Source organism: Equus caballus, chromosome 1, assembly GCF_041296265.1.
Source record: "Equus caballus isolate H_3958 breed thoroughbred chromosome 1, TB-T2T, whole genome shotgun sequence".
Taxonomy (NCBI): domain Eukaryota; kingdom Metazoa; phylum Chordata; class Mammalia; order Perissodactyla; family Equidae; genus Equus; species Equus caballus.
Genome location: NC_091684.1, coordinates 90,056,910 through 90,076,783, shown reverse-complemented (window position 1 = coordinate 90,076,783; position 19,874 = coordinate 90,056,910). Strand labels below are relative to the sequence as shown.

Sequence of the window (19,874 nt, the reverse complement as noted above, 5' to 3'; positions counted from 1 at the left end):
CTCTGCCTTCTATCGGCAGCTACAGAAGACTCCAGTCCCTCCCTGTTTCAAAGTATGACCTTCCGTTTGAATATCTTTCTGAGTTCCAAAGGAATCCTCTATTTCTCAATTTACTTGCCAACCGATGAGGTCCCCAAGTTCCATCCTTCCTCAGGGCTGTGTTCTTACACTGCCTCACATTGAGATTCCTATACTGTCTTGGCTCCTCATAATGTCTTGGGTCCTTACATGTAGCTAACAACAAAAGACCATCCTTTGCACTCTATCTAAAAAGATGGTAATCATCTCTCCACATAAGGATACAGAGCATGCAAAACCAGAAGACAGCAGAAATATTTCTGAAAACAATATCTGCCAATGGTAGACTCTTAGTTAACCTTTTTCTGCCTCTGTTTCTTTTCTGTAACTAGAAAATTCTAGTAGCTGCTGCCCTGAGAGGCGCTGTTGAAGATTACAAAGTTGATTTTAATTGAGTCATTGAATCCTTCACATTTAGTGTGTATTAAATATTATCGGTACGAATCAGCCACACAACATAGTGTCTATGAGACTTCTATTTCATTCACGGATGTGTTTCCCATTATCCCCTGTTTGGTTTTTATTTTTTTCACTTTTCTTCTTATAGCTAAGGTTAATATAATTACTATAACTCAGAAATTAAATGACATAATGTCAGAACTACCACTAGTAGAAAATTGAATAATGTTAACTTTAGAGATTTTCCAATTAATTTAAGAGCTAACACAGATATCTTTTATAACCAGAAAACATCTAAACATTTTATATTTATACTTGTCCATGCTATGTTAATATCATCTCATTTCTAAGTCTATATTCTTTCAATTTGGTACCTAAGCTCTCCAGCACTTACTTTTCTTAATTGCACTGAGCCCAATGTCTGCTGTGTAAAGGCCTAATGCCCAGTAAAAACTTAGTCATGACTTGTTGAACGAAGAAAGGAGTGAATGGATGAAATCAAAAACCAAAACCAGGATCTGTGTGTCTGTGTATAATTTTTATTATATGCATTCTAACATCAGGTCACATGAGGCATACTTTTTAAGTTCCATTTGATAATAATTTGAGGCAATGATGATGAGCTGCCAAAGCTTAAGCAGTTGATACGGAGTTAGGCCTAGCACAGAGAAATGTTTTAAACTCCAAATCAGAAAGCACAAGCACACTCTTAAAATGAGAATGCTCCTTTGATGCTCTTTGCAGTTTCCATTTAAAGAAACTGAGACCCTAAGAAATTACACAATTTGCCCAGAGGCACACAGTTAGGCAAGGTCAGGGAACCTGGGCTCCTGACTCCCCTGGCAGCCTTTTAACCTATAAAGTTTCTCTCCACCCCCAGCCCATCTGCTGATTCTGGGCATGGCATCTGTATTAGATGCAGCTTCTCAGAGCATATCAACTGTGAGCCAATTGGATGTAAGTACAAAGAAAGCAGAAAACTCTCTTTTTCCAGGCAGCTGGAAAGTTTCACTTGGAATTTATTTTTAGCATCCTGTGTGTGCTCAGGAGCAACCATAGCAACAAAGGCACCTGGGAGAACCTGCTGGAGACACTCACAGGGACAAGCGAATGGCACCAGAGGAAGTTTGCTTCATCTCCACAGGGAATCAAGGACAAGCTGGACTTGTCCCTGTCACTGGGAAAGCCGTCACCAGAGAAGAATAGACTCAGAATCCGCAGGACTCGCCTCCACTTAGGCCATATGTGACTGATGAGATCATCTGTGTAAAACGATCTTCTCTACCTTACTTCCCTCCTTGCCACCACCGCCGCACCTGTCACCAACACAATGTGTAAATAAAGCTAAACAAGTCACCTCTGACTTTGAGGTCTGAGCATATGTCATGTTTTGTTAACTGTAGCCCTTTACGAAACTTCTAAACCACAGGGCCACGAGAGAGGAAGTGAACCCTTCAAGATCTCAGGCTGCCATTTGGTGAATGGCTTCAAAGGTATTCATCAGTCTTTATCATCTCAGCAAGGAGGAAATCGGAAGCTCCCTTCTTCCCCTCAAAGAGCAAGTGAAAGGATGACGGATGAGGTGAGGCTGCATGCAAGAGCGCATCAGCCAGGGGGAAGCCACATCAGCCACAGAGCATCTGCAGCACCTGGCGAAAACGAGCGCTCAGGCTCACTTCACACACGCCTCTTTTCCTGTGCCCAAACTCTTCCATTTACTCATGGGAGAGAACCCAAAGCAATTCAGGAAACTCTCCAGTCCCTGAATTTCTCTGTCTTGTTCTCAAACACTGACAGACCCAGCTAGTAGTTTATGCAAGGTCACTGTTTATGTGTTTGGGACAAGACCCTAGGCTTTCTGACTTTTACACTTAAGACCCATCACCATGCCATCCCTTCTCTAACATTTGGTGAAAATCCAGTTCTTTCGCTTGTGCTTTTTGGGGAAATATCTACTCTAAATGAACTCAATGTATACAGTTTATGTGATGGTTCACCCAATGCACTGAGATATAGTTCAGCTCAGTCTTGGTCATTTCGCATTTCTCTAGCTGGATGCTTTTTTGTGATGACTTTAGAAAAGCTTAAATGTTTCTAATTTAATTTAGTACCTTTTCAAAGGATATAAAGTTACATATTGCCTCGGATTTGTGCTTCAGTGTCATCTTGAAACATGATAGTGACTGATAAAATGTTTTTCACAGGCATATCTTCTGTAATTGTAAACACATTTCAGTAAAATCCAGAGTGTCACGGTGACATCATTATACGGAGTGAGGCCTGTGTACAGTACTCTCCCTCAATCACATTTGAGATTGAGGGCAGTGTTGTTCACAAAGAGGTATTTAATTAATAATAAATAGAGCAGGGAAAGAAAGCCATCATTATAGTCACATGGCTGGAAAGACCTCTATTGATCTTTACTTCTCCACAAAACCACATAAATATATAATGGTGTTATTGAACCAGCTTCCTCCAAGGAAATGAACGATGGCATTTCTCAAGAGGTATCCATGCTATTATGGAACAAAATCCTAAAGATAAAATAAGAAGACTATCTTTTATCCAATCTCAAACTGAGGAAGATTGGAGGAAGATATTACATTTATTTCTACTTTCTGTTCCTAACAAATTCTATGAAGCGTCATAAATTCTCAGAATGGAAAGAAATCCTAAAGGGGAATATTCGTCATTGGTTGTTCTTTTTTTTCCCATAAACTTCCAGCCACAATGTGTAGACCCTTATTATATTGGGATGAGTCAACCACCAATTTAAATTCCTAGGCAACTATGTACTTACTAGAGGTCAATCTCAGATCCCGAATAGAGGACGGTCCTGGGGGAAAATACTTAGTGAAAAGAAGATGCTGTGAACTTAGGAGCAGGAGCCCACTTCCAAGGGCATTCATTCTCCAGGATTGCCAGGGGTCTGAAGTATTATCATTCACAGTGGCTACACCCCAGCTGCAAATGAGGGGCAGGAGGCAGTCAGGCTAGCAGCGAAATCGAAGCATTCAGAAGAGGCTCTATATCAGTAGGAATCATGCAAGATACGGTTTTAAGAGAGGATTCTATTGTTAATTTAGAATATGTGCAATATATGTATTAGAAAGGAAACCCATGAATGGAAAATAAATCTTCTTACATATTGCAGATTGGCAAATGGCCACCATATAATCTCTTCATAAATGCAATGAGACTGCATTTCAAGTTGTACTTCTCTCCATGCCAAAAATGAAAGCCTTTTTTAAAACTATTTTTCTGCAAAATAGACACTAGAAAACTTTGAATTCTATATAAAATAATTGTGGAGACAATTTAAAAATTATTTGAATATCTTCAGATCAATTCCAAGTGAACAAATAGGACATTGTGACATTTGTATAGACACGCGACGCATACAACAACTGGTGCCAGACTTACCATCTATACAACACATAGTAAGACAGAATCTGGCTAACTAAATTTTAGTCATGAAGGGAAATAAAGAAAAAGAGCAGTACAAATTGAGAAGGTGAAGACAGCCCTCAGGAAGATAGAGGCACTATGCATGTCATTCCTGAATGTCCTCCATGAGTAGAGAATATGATTGGTCCAGGAAAAGATCGTGCTGGAGAAAAGATAAACAAACAGAAGTGAACTAGAACATTGCCCAAAGCCTACATTCTACCAGCACTTCCCTAAACCAGAGGGCTACCCACTTGCTTATGCTATTTCAATCCCTGCCTTAGAGAGAGAAGCCTATGGAGGCAAGTTCTGTCTTGAAATAAATCACACTTTGTTTTTTCTTTGCAAGAACTTACAAAAAGAGAAAAAGACATCTATTTTCATGTAGTTGTAGGCAACATGACACAGTTGAAAATGCATGAGAATTGCAGTCAGTAAACTTGGGTTCAAGGCCAGATAATGAACTTAATCTCCCTGACACTTAGTATCCACATCTGTACCCAGCGACTAATAATCCCTACATAATGGAGATATTGTGAGGATTAAAAGCCTCAAAGCCTGTGAAAATGGTATGCAAATATTGATCTAGAAAGGACCACAGAAAATCATCTCAGCCACTCCTCTAGCTCTCAGCGGAATCACATCTCAGTTTTCATGGACTGAGTTAAACAAGTTCAGAGAAGGATCTCCAATAGAAGGTTCTTGATAACATTCCAACTATGTGGTCTCCAGATCTTTTTTTTTTTTAAGATTGGCACCTGAGCTAACAACTGTTGCCAATCTTCTTTTTTTTTTTTTATTCTGCTCTATCTCCCCAAATCCATCTCCCCACCCCCCGTACATAGCTGTATATCTTAGTTGCAGGTCCTTCTAGTTGTGGCATGTGGGACGCCGCCTCAACATGGCCTGATGAGCAGTGCCATGTCAGCGCCCAGGATCTGAACCAGCAAAACCCTGGGCCACTGCAGGGGAGCACACCAACTTAACCACTTGGTCACGGGGCAGGCCCCTCCAGATCTTTGACATCACAGCATAAGTCCCTATTCCTTTCTTCTCGTCTCAGTAAAGATGGAAAAGTTAGCATATAATTAGTGGCCTTTGTTTTCATGAAGCCTCTAACATCACTCCTTAGCCACCTCTTTTAGAGACAGAATCCTGCCAAAACTTTAATCGTTTCTTAAAATCATGCCTGTAGGTATGCCTCCAATCTCTCTTGCTCATCATCTCCTGGGCCCAGAATTCTGTAAGTATGAATCTAGTTCTCATTCTGATGCAGCACTTCCAGGTACCCATTCGCTATTCTCTCAGCCTTCTTACACTGCTGACAGAGCATCAGTTCCTTATCTACTGTAAACTCTCAATCTTTTCCTGCCAGTAATGTATATAATTGTTTTGTTTTGTATTCATGCATTTTTCTCTGTTCTTGATATACTTTTCTTAGTTCAAGTTGCCAATTTACTAAGCACACATTAAATTTTTATATTCCTATATTGCAAGTCTCTGTCCCACTCGTCTTAGTGTTAACTGCAAATATAATGAACGGTGCCCTCATTCCATCATCCAGGGGTTATGCAGTACTGGGGCTAGAACCAATGCCATGGAACAAGAGTTGTTATGCAATTTTAAGTTGATATTGCTATTTTGAAAAAAATTCCTCTGATATATGAATTTCTCAACGTGTATGGTTACGTAGTAGCTATGTAACTTAGCTCATGTAGTTCTAGTATTTTAGTATAGTACATAGTCCAGAAGAAAAGTCTCAGAGAAGCTAAGATAAGTCCTTGTTAGAGAAGAGGACTTGCTAGGCGTGACCAAGTTTGTGCTTCACAAAGCTATGTTGGTGGCTAACCAGGACTTTTGTCCTCTTCAAGCCAATTGCAAAGTGAGTTTTTCTAGGATATAAGTCAAATAGTTAGTATTTACTAAATATAACAGATTCAAAACTGAATCTTAAGGGTTTGGAATCCTTTGCTTTGAGTTAGCTGACCCCTTGCTCACTTTCAGAAAGAAAGGAGAGTGACTTAGGCGGAAACAGGCCTCTCCTCAGAACTGGCACCTTTGAACAATGGGCTGATAACTACAGTCCCTTCTGATGAGAGCAGGGGAAACACATTCTTTTTCCGTTTCCCCCCCAAACTCGAACTACTACAATTCTATTCAAAGGTAAAATAAACTTTGATTTATTAATGCAGTGAAAGCCACATGCTTTGAATGAAAAGAAGATAAATGACTTTAGTTAACACAGGGGAAAAGTTTTGAATCAGCTCCTGGCTTGGTAAGTTGGCTTTCCGCGGTGGTAACTGATGCTTTTTACAGGCTCCCAGATCGACTCGACAATAATAACAGCAGAGGTAACTGTGCAGCTTATTAGGAAAGAACTACTAAATGACACGAGATTTACCACTCATGTCTAAGTTCTTGACCTCACACTTTAAAACACACAAGAGAAATCTGAATCTCCACACTAACGTTCATAGCCAGCATTCAAGTTAGACCTAGAACGAACTGAGAGTTGGAAATGGAGGAATACAAATGCCCTGCTTCACCAAATTTTGACAACTCTTTTATAGCACTTATTTATTCTGTCCCTCAAAAAAGCTTCTTGCAACCCACACTAAAATCAGCATATCTAGAGAGACACTTTCCCCCACTATTACAATTTATTTCCTCCAGGCCAGTTGACCCCAAAATCACATTTTCCCCCATATTCAAGATTTATTCTAACCAGTAGAGCATTCTATAGCACTTAGACCAGAGCTTCTTAATGAAGTGTACCAGGGCTTTATTTTTAATACATTGCATTACATGCATGAAGCAGCCCTCAGTAAAGAAGCAATTTCTATAAAATAATTTCTCGCTGTGTCCCTCATAGGTTCAATGGGATAAATGAAATTCAGGAGCTGAAAAGGAGCATTGTCTTGTGAGCAAATAAATTGAGACATTAAAAAGCGAAATAACGTGTTAAATGGACTCATTCAATAAATAGTGAGCATTTAATATTTACTAAATGATATGGGAATTACAAAGAAACTGTGTGATACATCCCTTTCCCCCCGAGCTTACATTTATGTTGGAAGGTGGCAAGACTAGTATGCATGAAAAACAAGAAAAAAAAAGCAAGGTCACAAAATCTAACCCTATGGCAGAGAATGAAAGTGATGTGAGACATACAGAAAGGTTGGTTGCTCCACGTGGTGGAGGGATGAGGAGATTTAAATGATCTCTGTGATTCTGTAATTCCATGATAGGAACTGATCTCAGTGGGCCAGATCCTATGAGTAGAGCCTGAGATGAAGTTCAAGAATTCCTGGTCCTAAATTTAATGCCTATCTGACCATTCCTGTACACTTTCTGGACCCCTGAGTCTATGCAGCCAAGCTCACACTTAGTAACCGGACTTTAGGAAGGTAGTTATGGGAATCACAACCTTAAGTGTCCAGGGAAGCCACACACGTGACCTGAAGGAGGTGGTATCTTCGTTCCTTTAGTTGATGGAGGCCGTGCTGCCTGATGCTACCAGAACTCCCCAGTTTTCAAGATAAGCTATCAGCATAAACTTTTACGTGAAATCATATGATTTTTAAGTATTAACTGCCATTTTGTGACTTTATGACCTCTGCTTTGGGTAGTTCCAGTATTTTATGGTGACACATATTAGACTGAGATCTCAGATGGTGAACATACGTGGTTTAGCAACCAATGATATCTCAGGCTGTAAACCATTATCCCCTGGACCATTACATTGATATGAATGTATTAGTAAGTGATTATAAAGGAATTGTCTACCTGACTTAGCCTGCCTTCAAGTATCCTAAAGGGTTTCTGTGGTGCAGCTACTATTGAGTTTAAGAATATTCTAAATAACCAAACTGTGGCTTGGCCAACAGCTATAATTCATTATAATGGACAGAATCATCAAATGTATGAATGACTTCAAATTAGGGATATTTACTTCCCTAAACTCAAGCACAAGCCAAGTCATATTACGTTAATAATAACCAGAGTGAGTTTTTCCCCATAGAGTATAAGATACTCAGGGGAGAAAACTTAGCTCTGAAATAGTTTATGTAGCACTTAGCAAGCCAAATGGTTATCATTGGCAATACCCAATACAATTCATTAGAGTTCCTTGTAATGAATAGTCCTTTATATCTGTGTATGCCATTACACTAGTGCTTGGCAAGACAATCAAGGACCAATACCAAAGATGCCATCCTCTCTGTCCTGGGCGACCACCTTCCCAACACATGCACTGAATGAGAAGCACATCTGACATGAGGCTGGTGGACACAGAGCAAGCTATTAGACAACTGGTAAAGGTCTGCTGTGAATGGCAGTCTGGGAATCAGCCTTCCTGCAGCTCACTCTCATTCAGATCCACAAGCTGACCTCCCTCCAGCTAATTGGAAATGCATATAGCATATGATTTATGTTAGAGGAAGGGAGATTGGGGGAAAGGTCCATTAAAGAAAACCATAATTGCCGTAAGATTGAAGATGTCGATTATCTCATTTTGTCCCTTTCTTCTGGAAGGGCCATGTAATTTATGGGCCTGGAGAGAGTCATAAAACCATAGAGAAGAGGAAACAGATGAATCCAGGCTGTTAAACAACATGAGGTTGGGCTTATAGATCTTTATCCTTTACTTTTGAAGGAGCTCACCAAAACCTAAATATAGGGTAGAAGAAAACGGTGATTAATTTTAAATATTGCCCGGTCTTCTTTATAAGAATTTTTACGTATAAAGAAAACATAGCTCCATCACTCGAGTCTTTTTTCCTGAACTTTTTGTATTCAACGTTTTCATATCTTTGGCAGCTGAATTATAACAGTCTAACATCCATACTTTTTGATAGCAGGGCCTGGAAAAAGGATATTAATCTCATAGACATGAAAAAAATAAGCCAGAGATGAAATAGTGTTAATTTTCTGATATCCCAGCTATAGAGTTATTAAAAATTCTTTATATACACATTTCCCCTGCTTTCAACCCATCCCCTCATGAGGCATACGTGGTAGAAGGGAAAGCAGGAGTATATCTTTAGCTGCATCCACTGTGCGTGGAGCCAGAGAACAAACACCAAATCATGACCAAGAGAGAAGACCAACAGTCAGTGCTGGAGGAGTGCCCCCAATGAGAAGCAGAGAAGCAAGGGCCTGGATTGGCTTGGGGAAGCTGGAGTGTAGGGTCAAAGGGTTGGAGATACACGGAGAACTAAGACAAGAACCTGCAAATCAATCAAGGGAGAATGGAGGGGACAGCTGTGCAATGTCTGAGACTGCTGATTATTGCTCTTAGCAGCAAGTCGTCCATGGGGTGGAGTGATGGAAAAGAATCAAGGTGGAAGGAACACTCAATTTGTAATGCTGTCCTTCTACTTGGCCCAGAGCATGCCTCTCTTGTAGCGAAAGCAGCCCTGAATTCATTCTCTCTAGGAGTGCTTTTCTCATCAGCTTCTTTCCATTTGGCCTGAATATTTATTCTTTGTCTCCTCAACATGAATATATCCAGTATGCATCACCTACATTTTTGTCCAATTCAAAGTTTATCTGAGCAAGAGTGAGTTACCGACTGAGCACAGATAGGCTTAGCACAAACACTCTGACTTTTCTCATACTGTCTTATCTTTATCCAAAGATAAGCATTTGTAAAAACTATTATTCTAAATAAAAGCGTAGTAAAATTAAAAGCTAAATAAAAGCACATTAGATTTTTCATTTCTAAAAAGTGTTTCATTTCATTCTATTGTTTTATTGCCTTCGTGCGTTTAAAATTTATTTTTGTTTTTCCAAGTATCAGACTGCCTCATATAAGCTAAGTATTGAATTGCTTCCCTTTTTCCTTCCACAATTAAGTGAATATTTATTCTGCTTTAGTCTGCAGACTTGCTCTACGGGTCTATATGGATACATATGGTGACTTTTCTCTGAAAGTCATTAAAGTGTGGTTGGTTGTTAAGAAAGATTCATTGTAGCATAAAGTTACCTTTAAATAAGCAAATATCTACTTCTCTACCGGATTATAAGCTCCCTGAGGACAATTAAAAGAACATTTTATGAATTTCTATTGCTAGTATAGAATTTCTATATTCTAGTATAGTAAGATTCTAATTACAAATACGAATTATTTAATAAATTAAAGAATTTATTTGATGAACGCACTGAATATATGACCTTGTTTTTGCATATGTGTGCGTCTGCGTCTGCATTTCCAAATGCTTTTGGCCTCCCTTCCCTCTTATAAATTCCCTACATTCCAGCCAAATGGGATTACACATTGTCACCTATATAACCCCATCCCTTCACTATTTTATTCATTTCTGTATTCATTCCGTATTTCTTTCACTCAGTCAATTCTTTAGTTAAGAAAATGATTATATTTTCAAAGTGCTGAAAGAAACTATCTGGTGAAAATGTCTCCAAACATTAAGGTAATAGCATATTTTTAGATAAACAAGAAATTCCAGGAATTCTTCACCAGTAGAACCATAATAAAACAAATATTAAATGAAGCAATTCTGGGAGGAGGAAAATGACTTCCTGTGGCAGCTCAGAGATTCAGGAGCTAACGGAGAACAAGGCAAATGGTAAATTTGTGGGTAAATCTAAATGATATTGACTATAAAAATCAAGGATAATAATGTCTTATATGATTTAAAATATATGGAGAATTTGAAAACAGTAGTATGTAAGATGGGATGGGGTAAAAGATGTTAAAGAATACTAAAGACTTTGTGTTGTCCAGGAAGTGGGAAAAATACTGACTTACATTGGATTTAACAAGTCAAGGAGGGGTGTTCTCGTCTCCAGGTAGCCACTCCAAGAGCGTAAAACGAAGAGATGGTGGGGATAGATATAATAATACTTAATCCATTACTAGGTAAAAAAGAAGAAAATAAGAACAGAAAAAAAGGTGGAGCAAGTCGAAAATAAATAGCAATTACATTAAATTTAAATAGATATCTTCTTCAATTAAAGGACAAAAGTATTCAGACTGGGTAGAAAAATTATACTCTGCTTACAAGAGACACATCTTAAATATAAGGACCTGAGAGGCTGAAAGTAAAGGAAGGAGAAAGATAAACCATGCAAACTCCAAACAGGAGAAAGGTGGAGGAAATAGCTCATTATCAGACATAACAGGCTTTAAGGCGAGAAGCACTGCTAAAGATAAGAAGGGACGTGGAAGACACAAAAATTTCACATTCGTATCACCAATAACAAGACTCATAAGATATAAAGTAATAATTGATGGATCTAAAAATAGAAATAGAAAAATTTGAAATCATAGTGGGAGATTTTAAAAGATTTTAACACTTCTCACACAGTAACTGATGGAATGCACATATCAAAATTTGCAAGGATATGGAAATTCTGAACAATGTGGTTATCGGACTTGACCTCATAACATATATAGAACACTGACCCCAACAAAAAGTGAAAAATATACTTTCTTTTCAAGTTTACATGGAGCATTTACCAGTATTGACTGTGTTGAGACAGAGAGCAAACTTAACAAACTATAAAGGATTGTCATACATATTACATCTTCTGACCACTGTAGAATGTCAAAAACAAATTAGAAAATCTCCATGTATTTGAAAATTAAGCAATAATTTCTAAATAGCATGTTGGTATAGCACATTTGGAATAACACATAGGGAATAAGGTGGTAAAAATTCATACCACTTGGGTCAAGAAATAGACCACCACCAGCCCCTCTGAAGACCCCATTCCCCTTGCACACGTGGTATATTCCTCCATTTGCTCAGTTCTTATTTACTTTCTCTCGATAATGTTCTATAGTTTCTGTGTAAAGGTCTTGCACACCTTTTTTTAATTTATTACTAAGTATTTGATGGTTTTTAATGCTAATGTAAATGGTATAATTGATAAATTTCATTTTCTGCTCATTGTTGATATAAGAAAAAGAATTTTTAGTACTGAATTTAAGATCTTTGATAAATTCATTTACTAATTCCAATACTCTATCTGCAGATGCCATGGGAAGTTTTACGTTACAATCTTAAAACCAGTGAATAATGAGTTTTGTTTTTTCCTTTCCAGTACTTATGTCTTTTCTCTTCCTTGTCTTATTTCTCTGGCTAGAATGTTCAGGAAAATGTTGAATAGAAGTGGTGATATGGGCATCTTTGTTTCCTTCTTGATCTCTAGGGGAAAGCTTTCAACATTTTACCATTACCGTTTGCTATGGGGCTTTTCTATATGCTGTTGGTATCATGGTTATATGTCTTGGGTCATGGTTAGACTGACCTCATAAAAGACGTGGACATGTTCCCTCTCTTTTCTTGGGGAGGATTTGTGTGTAATAGGCATTACGTTTTCTGTTAATGTTGGAAGAATTCACAAGTGAAGTCATCTGGGCAGATAGTTTTTATTTTAGAAGGTTTTTAACTATGAATTTACTTTCTTTTTGTGTCAATTTCGATAGGTTGTGTTTTTCTAAGAATGTGTCCAATTCAACTAAATTATCAAATACGTTAGCGTAAGGTTGTTCGTTATATTCTCTTATGATTATTTTAATATCTGTAGTAGAGGCAGTTTTGCTGTGACATTGGTTACTTGTGTCTTTATTCTTTTATCTGTCTTTTGCCTGGGATTTATTAAATTTTATTATTCTTTTTAGAGAATGAACTTTGGCATGTTGATTCTATTATGTCTTTATTTTCTTTTTAAGTTCTGCCCTTATCTTTATTGTTTTCTTTCTTATACTTTCTTTGAGTTTTTTTAACTTCTTGAGATAGATGACTAAATTGTTTGTTTTTAGCTTCCTTCTTTTCTAATATTAAACCATAAGTTTCTTTTTAAGTATGGCTTTACTTCCATCCTACAAGTTTTGTCATGTAGTAACTTTTTTATCACTTGGTTCAAAATATTTTCTAATTTCCAATGTGACCCAGATGTAATAAATTATGATAATTCAAGCTACAAATATATGATTTTTGCACTTTTCTTATTGTATGTTGTACTTACAATACAAAAATTTATAAAAAGTAAGTAGATAAATAAAAGTTCTTTGTTTTACATTATTAATAAATAGTTGTAAAACTCATATGTTCGTATTTTCTCTTCATGACTTTCTGTGGTCCACTTTGGTGTATTTGTGCTGTTAAACGTGTTTCTAAGAACAGAACTACAGTGATAACGTTGTATGAATAGGAAATGAGTTTTGACTTGTGATCCAACAACCAGAAATCAATTAACTTGAGCTTGATAGGAATGGTCACACATATTTCAATCTAGTTATCATCTTTAAATTGCATGGAAGGGCATGAAATATGATTTAGTTTAGACTTCTCTACCACCGATCGGGCTACCATATTGTCTGACTGGGTTGGGCTATGTGGTCAAGAACTAGCATCACTTTGGAACATAGGACTAGACTCTCCTTACAACATGGCTTCTGAAGGCTGGACTGGTGCTTGGATTCCCAGTTCAAGAGGATTGTGGGACATTGTCTATATCTCCCCCAGGATGGCATTGTACCAAGGTAATTGAACATGCTTATCCTAACTTGGATCCAACTTCTCCTAAGTTGGAAAGGAAACATGGATGGTGAAGATGGTGACACAAATGGTTTTGAGGATTTTGGATCTGAATTTTTATCTTAATTTGATCCTCATGGTGAAATGTGTAAGTCTACTCAGATTTCCCTGACATGGATCTTGTTTTTGCCCCTGGCCATGTCTAGCTTCTTTATGGTTGTGATACTGATAAAGCAAAGATTGTCAAGTGATTTTTTACTCCTCCAGGAATTTGTTCAAAGATTAAGCACACTATTTTTGATCGAGCCAGGAAGCAATAGAGAAATGAAGAGCACATGTTGATTGTTGATTACCGGTTAGTCCCATTTTCCATCAGCTGGCAACCTCACTCACTTTCACTTGGGCTATATTTACCCATAAAGTCAAGACATTCTGTTAAAAAAATTAGCAATGTAAATTAGACCGAAACATCTGGGTATTAAGTAAATTGGCCAGATGTTTTGGTGGTTTATAAGTAAAAGCCAAAAGGAAAAAAGTGTGAGAGAGTGGGCAGGGACTTAAAAGGAGGCTACCCACTCATATCTTCCACCTCCTCAGAGTCTGTGGGAGACACAACTGTGTGAATCATTATTGAGAAGGTGGAGTTAAAGGGAGCTTAAATTTTGGAACTTATCCCCAAACAAAGAGGAGTGACCATTGTTGCGTTGAGGAGAAATGGAAAGTTGCCTCATACTTTTCTGTATCTAGAAATTATTTCTCAATTGCTCACAATTTTTGAATTATATTTATATAGTTTCTCAGATCCAAGCCAAGATATCAATTCTCTAAGAGAGTTGGATGCTCTGCCAAATTGGAAATAGATTTGTTTTCCACGTTGGAATTACTGACGAAAACTGCAGGCTTCAGTTTCTCCCCCCTCCTTTTCTTTTTTAAAGGTGAAATATGTCTTGCCTTGTTCTATTTCTTTCTTTCTCAACATAGTACGCGTCATTGAATAATTCTCAAACAGTTTTGGGAAGAGCTGTGGTTTGGGAATAAGCATGTGCTCCAATTCAGGCTTTTTTACTTTAAGCTTTCTAACTTTGGGCAACTGAACCTTTGAAAGCTTCAGTTTCTACCTCTGTATGACGGAAATAATAATAATAATTACTTCATAAAGTTATTTTGAGAAATTAATGACTTAAATAGAAAACACCCAGCACCTTTCTAAGTTGACCTTCTCCTCTATTGTTGGATTTAGAGGGGGCCAAATCAGTTGGGGGAGACCTAAACACAAAGTTTTGAAAAGGTTTATTGTCATAGATTTAAGCAAAGAGAAATGAGATCAGAGTGGAAAATTATCTGCCTATCTATTTGTGAGTCAACGTGACACATTGAAATAGAAAATATTCCACATGTATTTTTATTTACTCATTTAACAAATATTTACTGAGTACCTATATTGGCCAGAAATGGTTCTAGGTGTTGAGGACACAGACCTTAATCCCTCCTCTCCTAGAACTAACATTCTAGTTGGGGGAGATGGATAATAAGCATAATAAACAGGTAAACTACACAGAAATTAAAAGGTGTTAAGTCTATAAAAGAGCACAGTTAAGGGTCTGGGAAGGCTGAATGAATGAGTGCTAAATATATTGGTAACTTGCAAATATTTCGGAGCTTTATGAAAGATGTTACATCAATCAGATAATATTGATAAGAATAATAACAACTCAGTGTGAAATCCTGGCAGGGTAGCCCTCTTGGGTTGGGATTTTACTTAGTTATTGTGCATATCAAACTATGGTGGATGAGGTGCTTGGACTCAGACGTCATCCCACAGAACAGAAACTGAAACAACTCTATTCTGGGAGTCAAATGAACAGAACAATCCCCACCCAGAGCTATATTTCAAACAGAATATTCTTTCCCAGGGAGACTGTTATTGCAAGGGGCTTGCCCCAATAGGCTTATATTTCCAGACATCATGTTCTGATTCTGAGCTCTAAGTGTTCTAAAATGATTGCCCTATAAAATGCTATAGAAAGAAAATCCATTTCTGATAGTGCTTTAGTCTTTGTAGAGCTATTTCAAGTTTTCTAGTTTTTCTTTGATATAAAGAAATAATTAGTTGGAAAAGAAATTAATACCACAATGAAAGGGTCTATCAAAATGCCAGAATAGGTTGCTTGAGAGGAGCAATTGCTGAAGGACTTTGAAATGTCTAGAGGACAGGAACCATATAAATCAAAGTACGTTTTTTATTACTAGGCAAGGATTTCAGTATTTATACTCGGCAAATGACCTAGTCTCCTACTTCATACAGAAGAACAAAGGATGAAATATTTCAATTCCCACCTCCACGTCTCTTCCCCTCAAATGGAAGCATATTCCTAAAAATGTCTCTACACTCACCACTCACCCCCATTCTTACTTTCTTTTCATCATTATATGCTTCTTTTCTTGAATATACACTTTCCCTTTCTTTCCAATGTGAACAGCTTCCCCAGAGCTCTGGATCCTATTCCTTTCAACCTCTAAGGAATTCTTCCAATCCTTTGTCTTTCTCTGACTTCCCTTCTCTTTCCTTTCTCCTCCCTTCCTCCAACTTTGCACTTTAAATTACTGACACCTTTTCTTCTGCCTACAAAAGTGCTTAAGTCTTTCCAGTCCTAAAAACAAACAAAACCCCCACTGTCTCCTCTCTCACAGCTTACCATCTCCCTCCAGTGCTGCCTTCTCTCAACCCTTCTCCTCAGGCTCCTCAGAGAAGTCTCTGGAGCTGTCTCCACCATCTTACCTGGCTGTCCGTTCTCAGCGCAGCACAATCTGGCATCTGGCTGTTCCGCTTTTATTAACGAACTTTTTTCATCAGGTCAGTGATGACCTCTGGGCTATAAAATGCAAAGGATGCTTTTGAGTCCTTAGATTACTTGGCCTTTAGTAACATTCAACAGATGACTACATCCTGCAGCGTCCAATTGTGCTGGAAGGACAAGGACATATAGGAAGGTTCATGTGGTTCCTGTTTAAAAGTACGTCTTCTCTTGGCTTCTGCAATATTATTTGCCCTTGGCTCTTCTTTTGCCTCCCTGACCTCCCCATCTCAGGACCTTGGCTTTACCTTCCTCTTAATGGTTGTTTCTTTTACCTAGAATCCCATAGTTAGTGCTTGTTTTCGCTCTGTCTCTTTCCTGCAGGCAGGGCTCACTGCATGGGCATGCAAGCTGTGCAGCTGCCGAAGGCCGGTGCTTCGAAGAGCCCTGCCCTTACATAGATGCTCTGCTGTCGCCAGCCTGAAACTCCTAATTTTTGAACAAGGGCTCCTGCCTTTTCATTTTGCACTGGCTCCCACAAATTAGGTAGCCTGTCCTGTTCCAGATGGTCTCATCTACCACTAAGAATTCCATTACCACTGTGCCTGATTAACTTTCTAAGCGCTATACCTAGTTACAGAATATTAACCTCCTCCTCTGAGAAATGTATCATAAAATTCTAACTGCTCTAAACTTCTTATCAACCCTGGCACACATGATCTATCCTGGGCTTCTGGTTTTCTGCCCCAAATGCCTTTCCCCTTTTTTCTGGAGATAAAGCCACAGTTTTCCTCTGGAAGCAGTCTTGGGTCTGTTTCGGCCAATGAACAAGAGCTCGACTGTGTTCCTGAAGGGCTACAGGGTAGAGAAAGGCTCGGGTGACATTGGCTTGGAAAATGCTCAAAATAGGTCTTACTCATCTGTCCCCACCAAGGCTCTGGGAAAATCTTTAAAATGCTTCTGTGAAATGTCTGTTGAGCAAAATGGCTTCCTCGTGACTCCGTCAGCATGGATTAGCTGCAAAAGGTGCCGCCAGGGAACTGAACGAAGAACAATGGCAGGAAGTTATTCGATTAAAACTAACAGAAGTCTCTAAACTGCTCCTGAATACCAATCTTTCTAGAGAACGGTTAGTTCCAAGCCATCTTTAGACAAAGTTAGTTACCAGAATCTTCTGTCTTTTGAGATTGCCCTTGGTTAACCTGAGCACCTAGGAGGATATTGTTCCCATTTCTCTATGGCAGAGGGTATGTGTCTAGCTCATCTGAGGGTGATTTCATATTATTACAAAGGAAGTAAATAGAGGGGAGTGGAATATAGTCTTGTTTTATGGCTCCAAGGATTATTACCTGGTATCAGAAGTCTGTTCTTGCCAATTCTGACTTTTGCAATGGCATTAAAATTCAGGATCTGTACCAGCATGAGAAGATGACACCCCTTTCCTGGTATCAGAGCCAAAGGGTGATGAAAAGTCATGAAAAATTACATTACCTAGTATTGCTCTTTCCATATTTCTCTAAAAATTGACAGAAAACGTAATGATGACTAACGGTGAAGTAGTTATTCTCAAAATCTTCTTGTTTCTCAAATAAAATATTGAACTGATAAACCCAAATCTATAGTTTTTTTGAGAAGGAAGTTAGCATAATAGTTTAAAGAGCTGTTGGGCAAAAGTAATGGGCCATTGGTGTTGAGGGCATTCTACAGTAATGAATTCCAGTAACTGCTCTTTCCTCTTTGTCCCTGGAATGCTACCCCAGAAATGAGCCTCTCCATCCCACCCAAACTCCCATTTTTATTACAAGCAGTCTGAAATTGTGATATTAAAGAAAGAAAAAAATAATAACTTCCAGAGCTTTTCTTCAAGGCCTGGTCCTTGCCTGTGTCTCCGAATGTACCACCTGTCACTTTCTCATGCCAACTCTTACTCCAAAAACCTTCTGGAACTGGTACCAATCTCCCTTCTGTTCAGTGGCCCTGACCTCTGTTACACCTTGGGGATGTGAACTTAGGGGAGACTAAGAGAAACTTAAGTTTTATTTCCTTGTGGAGCCAGATAAAAACAAAAGGGCAGATGCTGCAACTGCTCAGACCCACCTGAAAGATGGAAAATTGCACAAGGGTTTTACAGATGGCTTTCTTGTCCACATTATAACAGTATCTTCAGCTCCCTCCTAAATCTGTGTTCTTCCTCAGCGGCACATCTCAGACCCAGTTATAGAGTTGGGGCCACTATCAAGAGGGGCACAAATGGGGACTTAGATCTTCATTTTCAGCACTCTCCTCTGATGTTTTCATGGTCTTCCCAGGACCATTGGCATCCGGAGATCCAGAACACCACCATCAGGACCAAAGGTGCCAACACTGCCAGGCATCCTGACACCGAGGAGCTGAGTAGGCTTTTCAAGTTCCTGCATGTCCTTCCCTGACATGGAGTGTCCATGCATCAAAATAGTGTGTCCAGGTTACCTAAATCCTGCACAGCATGTTGCCACTGTCTCACTGTGCCCTAATCATACACAAAGGCGACTGGGCAGGAAGGGTTCATCAGAGAGCTCCCTGTTTAGATAAGGAAAACACAGGATGTGAGAGAAGTTGGTCTCCATCGTGGGAGCTTTCCATTATGTCTTTTATAAATAAATGTGACATCAGAAAAGTCTATTTATCATTAAGCCTTAATGACTCTAAGGAGGAGAGGAGACCTCAGCCAGGGCTGGCTTTTTGGTTTTTTTTTTTTGAGGAAGATTAGCCCTGAGCTAACATCCACTGCCAATCCTCCTCTTTTTGCTGAGGAAGTTTGGCCCTGAGCTAACATCCGTGTTCATCTTCCTCTGCTTTATATGTGGGACGCCTACCACAGCATGGCTTGATAAGAGGTGTGTACATCCGCGTCCGGGATACAAACTGGTGAACCCCAGGCCGCCGAGGCAGAGCACATGAACTTAACTGCTGCGCCACAGGGCCGGCCCCCAGGGCTGGTTTTAAAACCAACTGCACCACAAGCTGGATGCCCAGGGCAGCTCCCTCTCACTGTGTTTTTGCACCGGGCTTCCCTACACTTGGCCGTTCTTCGAATGTGCTCTGCTCTTTCACACTGCTAGGTCTCATCTATGATGCCCTTCACTTAGAGTGCCCCTCTCCACTTGGCCAAATCTTACACCCTCAAAGGACTCAGCTCTCCCAGGAAGCCTTCTCTGATACCCCAGATTAAAACAGACGTGCCTGTTCTTTTGCCTGTTGTACTTAGTGAGTGGCTGCCTCTATCAGTTCTTATCAGGTAGATCATTGTCCTTGGAACCTAACAGTCTCACATATGGGAGACACGGAAAAGATGAAAGGAAAAAGAAAGAAGGAGGGAAGAAAGGAAAGAAGGAAGGAAGGGGAAAAAATGGAAGTTAGGAAGGAAAATGTAAATGAAGGGAGGGAAAAAGAAGGAAAAGCATGCTGAACAGACTTGTCTCTAAACAGGTTTCACTTTGAAGTTTAGTTCTAAAAAAGCTAATAATTTCACCCAGGTGAACAGCCGGTGGGGACTGTGAATGGATGCGTGCATCTAGCAAGTAAGGCTTCTTCCTGCATGGTTCATTGAGATAAGCAATAAGCAATAACAGTCCCCAATTCAGCTGCTATTATGTTCTCTATAAAAATA

At 39.0% G+C, this 19,874-nt stretch overlaps 1 protein-coding gene across 1 annotated transcript in view; it reads left to right on the top strand.

Moving 5' to 3' along the window:
- Positions 1–16,686, top strand: part of LOC111775020 (basic salivary proline-rich protein 1-like) — a 35,284-nt gene extending 18,598 nt beyond the window's left edge. Inside the window, exon 4 of the mRNA XM_023648941.1 lies at positions 16,610–16,686. Within this exon, the coding sequence (XP_023504709.1) occupies positions 16,610–16,686 (77 nt within the window). The remainder of the gene's footprint in view (positions 1–16,609) is intronic.
- The last annotated feature ends 3,188 nt before the right edge of the window (positions 16,687–19,874 follow it).